Source organism: Hyperolius riggenbachi, chromosome 4 (assembly GCF_040937935.1).
Source record: "Hyperolius riggenbachi isolate aHypRig1 chromosome 4, aHypRig1.pri, whole genome shotgun sequence".
Classification (NCBI taxonomy): Eukaryota; Metazoa; Chordata; class Amphibia; order Anura; family Hyperoliidae; genus Hyperolius; species Hyperolius riggenbachi.
Genome location: NC_090649.1, coordinates 488,106,124 through 488,117,210, shown reverse-complemented (window position 1 = coordinate 488,117,210; position 11,087 = coordinate 488,106,124). Strand labels below are relative to the sequence as shown.

The 11,087-nt window shown below is 43.3% G+C and overlaps 1 protein-coding gene across 1 annotated transcript in view; it reads right to left on the bottom strand.

The window, feature by feature from the left end:
• Nucleotides 1–618: 618 nt before the first annotated feature.
• The window catches only part of SLC3A1 (solute carrier family 3 member 1), a 35,354-nt gene continuing 24,885 nt past the window's right edge, over nt 619–11,087 (bottom strand). Inside the window, exons 8-10 of the mRNA XM_068233020.1 lie at nt 8,587–8,766; nt 6,162–6,278; nt 619–1,209 (exon numbers count right to left, since the gene is read on the bottom strand). Coding sequence (XP_068089121.1) covers nt 769–1,209; nt 6,162–6,278; nt 8,587–8,766 — 738 coding nt within the window. The 3' untranslated portion in view covers nt 619–768. The remainder of the gene's footprint in view (nt 1,210–6,161; nt 6,279–8,586; nt 8,767–11,087) is intronic.

Below are 11,087 nucleotides of genomic sequence, written 5' to 3'. Positions count from 1 at the left end.
CTCTATACTAGCTGATTGCCCGGCGTTGCCCAGGTATGTATTTGGCTGGTGTTGGCATCCGCCCACTTTTTCTAACCTTAACACACAATTACTTAATGACCTAGTTTGTGAGTTTGCAGTCTTTGGCATCAATCATTTTCATTGAAATGAAATGAAACAAATCTGGCTGTGGCTCCACCCCCTTTTCTGAATTTGAACCCGTCACCCAATGACCAACTTTACCAGGTTTGAGGCTTGTGACATTAACAGCGCAAGAATGGCAGCAATTAAATGATTTACTTTAAAATCAATAGGTGCATTTTGATTGGCTTTTGTAGGCTCCACCCACTTTTCTGAATATGAATCCCAGTCACCCAGTGACCAACTGTGCAAAGTTTGAGAGCCCTGCCATTAATCGTGTAAGAATGGCTGCAGTTTATATTTCCCCAGTGAAATTTGTATTTGTCTCTGCCCACTTTTTGGTTATGGGGATAAAAGGTCTCCTATATGTTATTCCAGGTAATGTACTATGTGTGCCAAATTTTATTCAAATCCGTTCAGCCATTGTTGCGTGATTGAGTAACAAACTTTTGCATTTATAATATTAGTGAGATGAGATATGGAAAAAAATACAAAATGTTTTCAAAAGTTACAAAAGAATATTTTTATTTGCTGTCAAACATTGGCATGAATAGTATTTATATCTTTCTGTTTATGGCATTACAGCATTCGTGCCCACAGACTGTGGAAAAAGCAGCAGAATAAGGAAGGAGTGCATCTTCATAGACCTCAGCAGTTCTTGTAGAGTAAGTCGAAGGCGCTGGAGTAGCACGCCTTCTCCGATACGTAGCACCTGTCTTGGAAGGCCTCCATCTTGTGTAGAGGTTTGTTAGTTTTGTACTCCAGGATAAGCCCCTCACCACGCTCTGTGCTGACGGCGTTGGAGTTGTAGGTTTTCCCGGTGTTTTCTGATATCGTGCTTAACCGTACCTTGACTTGTGCTGGAAAATTGGCAATTATCTCTGGGATATTCACTGAGGTCCTTGTGCTGAAGTTTAGCACCACCATGAAGACTTTGTTTAGGCCGTCTATTTCTCTGGCGTAGGCGAGGATATTGGCATCGTTAAAGGCGTGGCAAAACCAACCCCTGTGAAGGGGCAGCTCGGCTTTCCGTAGCCGCACTAGATCCCGGTATAGGTTTAGGGTGGATCCTGATTGGGCCTTTTGAACCTGTGGAATAGATAGATCACATTATTGGATAACCTACTTTGTTTTGACCGTTTTCAAAATGGTAGATCAACTCTAGCTTGCCCCCTTGCTGAATATCAGAATTATATCCAGGACCCTTGGACACAGCCTGTCACGTCGTAATACGTGCGCGTCTCAATTAAAGTGGATCTGAGATAAACATTTACTCCTTGCATAATTATGTTTCTTTCATATAGTTTATAGGGCATTCCTCAAGACAAATACTTTTTTTTTAGTTTTAATACTCAAATTCCCTATAAACTAAACAAGCCTCGCCCACAGCTTTTTCACAGTGCCTTGGCACTGTAGCAAGGGCTTATGGGAGCTCAGTCTGGGCAGGAGGAGGAGAAGGAAGTTACTAGCCATTGATTTCACAGGCAGAAGGGAGGAGGAGAGGGGACTGAATTTACACACAGGCAAGCTGATAGCATCTCCAGCCCTCAGCCTGTGACAATGTGACAAACAGAACATGGCTTCTCTCATTGTATCACAGGAATAAATAATCATAAACTGTTGAAGCTGTTTGCAGCTAGATTTGCTGTGTAAACTATCTAAACTTTAGATAAGATATATAGACAAGTTACTTGTTATAGTTAGTTTTTCATCTCGGATCCGCTTTAAGGATGATCAATGATATGCAAATATTTCTGCGTTTATGCAAATGTATGTAAATGTTTATGCAAATACATGCAACTTGAAAATTTACCAATCAAGTCCCACCCAGGTTTAAATTGATAGGTCCATTTTCAAGCTGCATATATTTGCATAAAAATGTACATTTGCATAAACTCGGAAATATCTGCATCTCATTGATCATCTCAGTGAGATTGGCCACATTACGTGTGGTGCGATGCGACGAAAGTGCTTTGGACGCTGCAGAGGCGATGGAGACTACGAGCAGTGCCGCTTAGTCTGCTATTGCATTGGAGTCAATGGTACCGCAAACCAATCTGTTTAGATTGTTGCAGTAGCTGTGCGGTGCGCATGTGCAGATCATTCAACGTTTAGTGATGTACTTCCTGTCCAGCAGGAAGCGTGTCACTGAGCGGGGGTGGAGCTACTCAAACCACCCTGTCGACGCAGGATGTATGAAATAGGAAATGGTCAGCCACAAGGAGGATAGTGACAAAAAGAGAGACAGCCACACGGGGGTACTGAAAGAGGGAGAGACTGATGGCCATGGGAGGGGGGGGAAAGAGGGCTTGTTAATGTCAGAGGAAAGAGTCAGACACCTGGTGGGACACAAGATGAAAGTGATTCAGGCTGGGCGCACACATAGCCGAAACACTAGCATCGTGTAAAACGTTGCGTTTTATGCAGCATTGTTAGTCAATGGCAAAAATCTATTAACCCTTCGCACTCTCGCATGCAAATGTTCAAACAAATGCATTCACATATTCGCTCATCCAGGCACCACTGTCATCCCTACAGCTAAGTTAAAAGCCGGGGTCTTAGTTCACAGAAGAATGCATTCTTATGCTTAGTCACCTATACTGCGCAGAAGTACCCAGGTAAACAGGTGTCCTAACTCTGGCTCTGTAACATGCATAGTGCAGACATGCAAACATTCATTGCATCAAACCTATCTAGGGATTAGGAGCACACATTCTGACGTCCTCTCCTGGGACAGATAGCGCATCTTACCAATCGCACAAGGGAGCGAACGTAATGTATACATGCGCACCATGCACATACACCAGCATAAGCTGTGTGCATGCTGACAAACACATACAGGGGAAGGAGGGAGTGCACTGAATTAGACCCTAGCCACAGGGGTCAGTAACAAGAAAAAAATACATATATCCAGGCACATCGCCTCTAGTTAGGACATTATATAAGTTATTAAGGAAAGGGAGGTGCTGAAGGGGGTGTGGCCAGAAAACAGCAAAAATCTATTAACCCTTCGCACTCTTGTATGCCTGGGTACTTCTGCGCAGTATAGGTGACTAAGCATAAGAATGCATTCTTCTGTGAACTAAGACCCCGGCTTTTAACTAAGCTGTAGGGATAACAGTGGTGCCTGGATGAGTGAATCTGTGAATGCATTTGTTTGAACACTTGCATGCGAGAGTGCGCAGGGTTAATAGATTTTTGCTGTTTTCTGGCCACACCCCCTTCAGCACCTCCCTTTCCTTAATAACTTATTTAATGTCCTAACTAGAGGCGATGTGCCTGGATATATGTGTTTTTTTTCTTGTTAGTCAATGGGACGCAGAAAAAGATGCAGAGACCTGCAATTTACAGTAAGCATTTCGCAAAAGCGTGAACGCAATGACATGCCTATTTCATACGTTTTTCTATGTGTTTTTTTCAAGAAAATACGTTTTTTTAAGCTGCGTTTCCGCTTCCTGTTATCTTCCTAGTGATTTGCATAAAATTCAATAGAAAAACGCATACAAAATGCATATGCGTTTTGTAAATGCGTATCACAAAAAATTTAAAACGCACGAAAAATAAAATTTACAATACATGCAACATATACAAATAATAAGTGTTTTTTTCCCACAGTAAAATTAGCCATAAATTACTTTTCTCCTATGTTGCTGTCACTTACAGTAGGTAGTAGAAATCTGACAGAAGCGACAGGTTTTGGACTAGTCCATCTCTGCATAGGGGATTCTCAGCAAGGCTTTTATTCTTTAGAAAGCTATTCCCTAAAAGTATTTAAACAATGATGCTGGCCAGCTTCCCTGCTCCCTACACTGTTTTTTGGGCAGTTGGACAGAGCAATTGCCATTCACCAAGTGCTTTTGAAAATAAATCCCTGAGAATCCCCCATGACGAGATGGGACTAGTCCAAAACCTGTCGCTTCTGTCATATTTCTACTACCTACTGTAAGTGACAGCAACATAGGAGAAAAGTAGTTTATGGCTCATTTTACTCTGGAAAAAACGTACTTCTTATTTATATATGTTTGCACATAGTTTAAATTTTAAAAATTTTCACCATAGTGCCCCTTTAAAGAGATGCAAATTTTCCAGCTTGCATTAAAATGTTATAAATATTCGGAATGCAGCTTTGCATTGGGCCAATTAAATGCACTTCCTGACAATTTGGCCCATTTTCCAGTGTACAATTTACAGTACATTGTCATGCAGGTCAGCTGTATCAGCATATCGTACGTAGACCACCTCCACTCAGCTGTAACCCAGTAAAGTGAACCCGAGATGAGAGTGCTATGGAAGCCGCCATATTTATTTCCTTTTAAACAATGCCAGCCCTGCTACTGATCTATTTGGCTGCAGTAGTGTCTGAATCACACCAGAAACAAGCATGCAGCTAATCTAGTCAGATCTGACAATATTCAATCAGTCAGAAAGAGTCTAATAGAAATATCTGATCTGCTGCATAATTGTTCAGGGTCTATGGCTGAAAGCATTAGAGGCAGAGGATCAGCAGGACAATATAAATGTGGCAGCCTCCATATACCTCTCTTTCACTATAAAGTGTATTTTGGGTAATGTAGGCATACAGTGCTATATGTGTTATGTAATGTGGGGTGTACACTGCTGTGTGTGGGTATAATGTGGGGTTACAGTGTAACAAGGTTAAATAATCTAAATATGTATTTTCTTGTGCAATTTATAGCGTATAGTCTTATATGTGGGGGTGGGGGGTACAGACATACAGCCATATACAGTGGTTTGCAAAAGTATTCACCCCCTTGACGTTTTCTAGAAGGGGGTTCTTTGGACTTCATGGTGTTGTTGCTCCCAATATTCTCTAAGACAACCTCTGAGGCCCTCACAGAGCAGCTGTATTTGTACTGACATTTTACACACAGGTGCACTCTATTTAGTCATTAGCACTCATCAGGCAATGTCTATGGGCAACTGACTGCACTCAGACCAAAGGGGGCCGAATAATTACGCACACCCCACTTTGCAGTTATTCATTTGTAAAAAAAAATGTTTGGAATCATGTATGATTTTCGTTCCACTTCTCACATGTACACCACTTTGTGTTGGTCTTTCACGTGGAATTCCAATAAAATGGATTCATGTTTGTGGCAGTAATATGACAAAATGTGGAAAACTTCAAGGGGGCCGAATACTTTTGCAAACCACTGTATATGGCTGTAATGTGAGGTTGCTGGTGTATTGTGGGGGGAGGACGTGTGTGTTTTCAGTGACACATTTGTAAGTATAAACAGGGCCGGATTTGTACTCTTTATCTCCCAAGGCCACTGTCACCTGCTTCCCCCCTTCAGTATGGGTAGCGGGTTGACCCCTCCCCCCTTCCTTCCAGTATAGGTAGCGAGATGACCCCTTCCCTCTAGTATAGGTAGCATGATGCACCCCCCCCCCCCCCTCGTATAGGTAGCCGGGTGACCCCTTCCCCTTTACCTCCAGTATAGGTAGCCTTATGACTCCCTTAATCCCTCCTCCCCCCCCCCCCCCCTCCCTTTCAGTATAGGTAGCCAGCTCGCCTCCACACCTCAGCAGCCATCAGTGTCACTCATTTCTCTGCTCATGTCCTGTGCAGAAGCTTCCTCTTCCCCTCCACCTCCAATGCTGCCCAAGTCCATAGCCGCCCGCCACAATGTAAATGTGCACAGAGAGCAAGGTGGCTGCTTCACAGGCAGCTAGCAGCAGAGTAACTGGCGGTCACCTGATTTACCTGCATTGCAACATTTGCAAGCTTGCAAATGCTGCACCAATTTAGCCTGCTGCTTTGGTGCCCTTGCTCCTGTGGTGCCCTAGGCCATGGCCTACATCCGGCCTGGAGTATAACGTGCCAGGCAGACATAAGTAAAGGTGTAATATGCCATATGCTCAGTGGGGTGTACAATGCTGCATGTGTTGGTGTAATATAAGGGGATACAGTACCATATCAGTGGGTACAGTGTGTGTGCGGTGGGGGGAGCGGGATATATTTCATGCAATGACTTAGTAAAACAGTCCCAATTTTCAGTATTTAATATTTAACTTACTTCTACATTGAGTGTTTCATAGCCGGGGTGGACTGGCAGCCATGTCTCGTTTCCGGCGTTAAAGCCGGCGTTCTCTGTGGCATCCCACTGCATGGGCGTCTTCTCTGGGTAATGATTCTGCAGATGATGGAAGCAAAATGATGTCAATAGGATGAGTCATTAAGTGATGAAACTAGTTGGGCGGAGCCTGAACACGGAAGGAGACGCTAGACCACGTGGATCTTTTACTGATATGCGCATTTTAATCTGCAACATTGTAAGTGCAATTTTAAACCTTTTTTACGGAGAATAAAACAGTATTACACTATGCCAGTGTTTTGTTTGAGCCAAAGGTGCTGTTGTTATATGGATGCTGCGGAAGGAAAAGACGTTCAATAAGCGTGCATGCTGGTCAAGCTGGATCAGCCATAGCAGTTGGTAAGAGGCTAGTACTTCTATAGACTGTGCATGAGGAAGATTTATTGGTGCTGGGTCACTTTATTTACGCTGTGTGTGGTTCACTTTGGGGTGATGATCCTCAAACATACTATACCATAGAGTGTATCCCTTTCTTACATGTACGTCTGGAAAAACGGCTGAAGACACATCAGTATCGGAATTATCTGACAGGCTGGGCCACACGCGACATCTGCCAACTGTTGTGATTGGCAATTTAGTTTGGTGAGCACATATATTGCCTCTATGAGGATAAAGCATGCTTCTGTAGAAATTTCTTATTGATCCAGACATCGCCTAAATTTGGGACCTGAGAACTAGGACTTTTGTGTGCTGATCAGTTGTATTTAAAAGTTGACATTGGGTGTTATAATTACCATCACAGTTTGGACTATTATTGTTTTCAAAGTGGAATGGTGGGATTACTATACTAGGACCCTTCAGGTCCCCCCCTTTGTTAACATCTGAGAGTGTTGGTATATATCTCAATGAGAGGAGTATGATATAAAAAAAATCCGAATTTTATGTGTGTAACACATTAGAAAGACCTGTAGAGCGCTATTATCCTTCTTAAACAATAGGATGATAGACTGAGGTCATGTTTTCATGTGCTAAGAATGTAGAAGGGATAACTTCAGGGGTATAGAGCAGCACAAGTACACTCCATGTAATGCTACGGCTGTACACGGATCCTAAAGAAACAAGCATGCAGCCAAAGGAGGGAGAATCTGTTCAGCTTGACAAGTGCCATTGTCATGTGATACTGGAGGGGTGTGGAAAGAGGAATCGGGGAATCTGAGGACCAAGAAAGCACAAAGGAGACACAAACCAGGAGCCGATGCAAAAAGCCAAAACACCAACATATGTAAGAAGTAAAGGTACCTAAACATCAGACGATGTAAAATCTGGAATATCTTCCCTCAGGAAGTAGTTATGGCAAACTATATCTGCATTTAAAGAGGGCTTGGATGCTTTCCTTGCATTGAACAGCATCCACGGCTGTGATTACTAGGTAATTCCCAGAAGAGTTGATCCAGGGATTTATATACCATCTGGAGTCTGTAAGAAATGTTTCCCTTTTTAAAGGCGTTCTGTGTTTTTTTTTTTTAGAAAAAACAAAAACTGTGTCACTTACCTGGGGCTTCTACCGGCCCCCTGCAGCTATAAAGTCCCACACCGTCACTGAAGCCCCCTCCGTTCCATCGCCTATTATCCTTTTAACTAGACGAATGTCGCTGTAGGGCCACGGGCGCGTGTGTCCTCGCTCCTGCTTGCGTCTCTGGTAGTTTACTGCGCAGGTGCAGTATGAAGACTTGATAACTGTTTTTGTTTTTTAAAACACCCACAGAACCCCTTTAAATTGGCACAGGCCTTGTAAGGTTTTTTTTTTGGATTCCCCTGGATCAACTGGGATATGTTCGTGTTCAGGATGGTGTTTTGTTTTTTGTGGGGTTTTTTTATTTATTTTTTTATGGTTGGACCTGATGGACAAATGTCTTTTTTTCAACCAAACTAACTATGTAACAATGTATGAGCAGATTGACCAAAAGACAGATCTCTCTCTCTCCCCCTCTCTTCCTCTCTCTCTCTCTCCCCCATATGCCTATGATCGTCATCCCCATCATTACAACCAGTGAGTGTGGAAAGAAATTTTGAACTGCAGAGGCCCAGACCGAGTGTCCCTGGAACATTGCCAGAAACCTTCTCCACCAGGTCAGACTGGAACTCACCTGATTATATTTGTGTTCAATCTCTTTAAGATCCCCTTGATCATGGTGAAATATCAGCTCGTTTAGTCTTCTGTTTGTGTATCCGTTGTAACAAAGTGTGGTCTTGTGTCAAAACCTATGTTGCCCATAGCAACCAACAAATATTTATTACACATAATTTGGGTGAGGTTCAGTTGAAAGAGAGCTGGTGGGAGATGGGCGATAATTGATGGGGGTTGGGCGATTGTTCTGCTCCAGGGTGGTGTACAGCCATTACTCACTGGATCATATTCAGCTGACGGATAATTGTTTTCACCGAGTTCCGGGGTATCAGTCATTCCCAGTTCTTCTCCATAGTAAGTGGTGGGAGTTCCAGGCAGAGTCAACAAGAGCATATTGAGCACATTCACAAATTCTGGCCCCACCCGAGAGGAGATCCGGGGATTGCTGGGGCTTCCGACCTGTAAGGTAAGGAAATACACCTGATCACCCTCATATATATATTGTACTGCATCTACAAAAACTGGGCACTAAAGGCCAGCTCAGCAAGTAAAGTACAATCTAGCAACGTCCCAGTGCAGGTGCCCAATTTACTCTAAGGGCTCTTTCACACTAAGGCGTTGCGTTTGATGCGACGTTAAAGAGGCACTTAAGTGAGGAAAAAAAATTGAGTTGTACTCACCTGGGGCTTACCTCAGCCCCCTGCAGCTGATCGGTGCCCATGACGACCCGGAGCATCAGAGCGACTCGTCGTGGGCACCGATCAGCTGCAGGGGGCTGAGGTAAGCCCCAGGTGAGTAAAACTCAATTTTTTTTCCTCACTTAAGGTTCACTTTAAGGTCACATAACGTGCCCCTAATGCAACGCAATGTTAGTGTTGAAGTTCGACGTTATATTGAACTGCGTTATGCGTCTCTTGATGTGTACTTTTTGACGCATACTGATAGAACAAAAACACATTTTTTTAAAAAAACAAACAAACATTACTGAGCATGTGCAAACATTCTAACGCAGCCAAATAAGAGTATAACGCACAGCATGCTGCACTTTCATTTAGCGTGCAGCGTTACACTCCAACGCAACGTGGGCACTGTGAACAGCCCATTGAGTTTTCATTACTGTGAGTTGGGCTGCGTTACAGGCTGCTCTAACGTGGGACTTTAACGTCCTAATGTGAAAGCAGCCTTAAAGATAATTCATGAAGAAGCAGGTCATTAATTTCATCAAGTGAAAATGATTTGTAAAGCGCTTTTCTAAGCACTTTTGCAGAGCAATTTGTTTTTTCACTTCCTGACACAAGTCAGGAAGTGAACTCTTTGACCTGGAAAAGAATAAATACATTGGCCTCAATTCACTAAGCTTATCTCCTGTCTTTAATAACGTTTCTAGAGTTATCACCATGGTGATAAGGCATGTAGTATTCAGGAAACATTTTCCCTCAGGCAAACCTAAAGTTAACTCTTCTGTCTTTAAGTTAACTCTCCAATCCTTAAAATAACTCCAGAGTTAAAGACAGGCTGTTTATTAACTGTGTGTAAAAATAACTACAGAGGAGGTAAATTAACTACAGAGGAGGTAACGTAAGGAATGAAGAGATAAGATAACTCTCTTACTGTGTGGAGGTAAGTTTTCTCTTGCCTAATTATCTCCAGCATGATCTTAGTGTATTGAGGCCAATGTATTTATTCTTAAAAGCACTGGGGAAATCGCATAGAAAGCGCTTTATCAAGCACTTTGCGATATCCCTATACCTGCCATTGAGGCAATTCGCCCCAAAAATAGTACAGTCAGTGCTTTGGTGAGCGGAACCGAACCGTTCAGATGTGAACACTCTCATAGGGAATAATTGCACAAGTGCTTTCAGGCGCTTAAAAAAGCCAAAAGTGCCCTTAGTGTGAACAAGCCCTTAGTTTCTGACTGGCTGGCCACAATCATGTGATCTCACGTTTGGCTTCCTGTGTCAGGTTCCAACAAACAGCCAGTGGGGAGCATGCATGAAGAGGGTGTATAGGTGGGCAGAGCATCTGGCCTCCAGGGAAGACAGAGGGTAGTTAATATTTATTTTGCCCCCAACCTAAAGAGGAACTCCCGTGGAAATAATGTAATAAAAAATGCTTCATTTTTACAATAATTACGTATAAATGATTTAGTCAGTGTTTGCCCATTGTAAAATCTTTCCTCTCTCTGATTTACATTCTGACATTTATCACATGGTGATCTTTTTACTGCTGGCAGGTGGTGTCAGTGGAGGGAGATGCTGCTCGCTTTTTTGGCAAGCAGCATCTCCTTCCACTGATTGTCGGCTGCAAGGTGGCTCCCCCAGGACTGTATGGGGGGGGGGGGGGGGGAGATGAGCAGATGGTTTTCCCCCTCCCCCATTTGATTGATGGAGCTCCGCTCCGTCAACAGTCTGCCAGCAGCGATTCTTTCTGGCAGACTGTAAAAAAAAGAAACTGCAGTTTTTTTACTTGTACTTGTTATCTACTGCAGCGCTGTACTGGGGACAGCCCTGTTACTTGTCTGTCCCCTAGCTCGGCTCAAAGCGCAATCCCCTCTCATAGGCTGATGCATATGAGAGAGGATCGCCCTGATTGGTTCTTGGGGGAGGGGGGAAAAAAAAAAGAAAACACATTTTTATTAAAAATAAATTAATAAAAGAAAAAGGCCTGCAGCAGCAATCAGAGCCCACCTACAGAAAGCTCTGTTGGTGGGCAGAAAAGGGGGGCAGACTCATTTGTGTGTGGAGTTGTATGGCTGTGCAGCACACTGTTAAAGCTGCAGT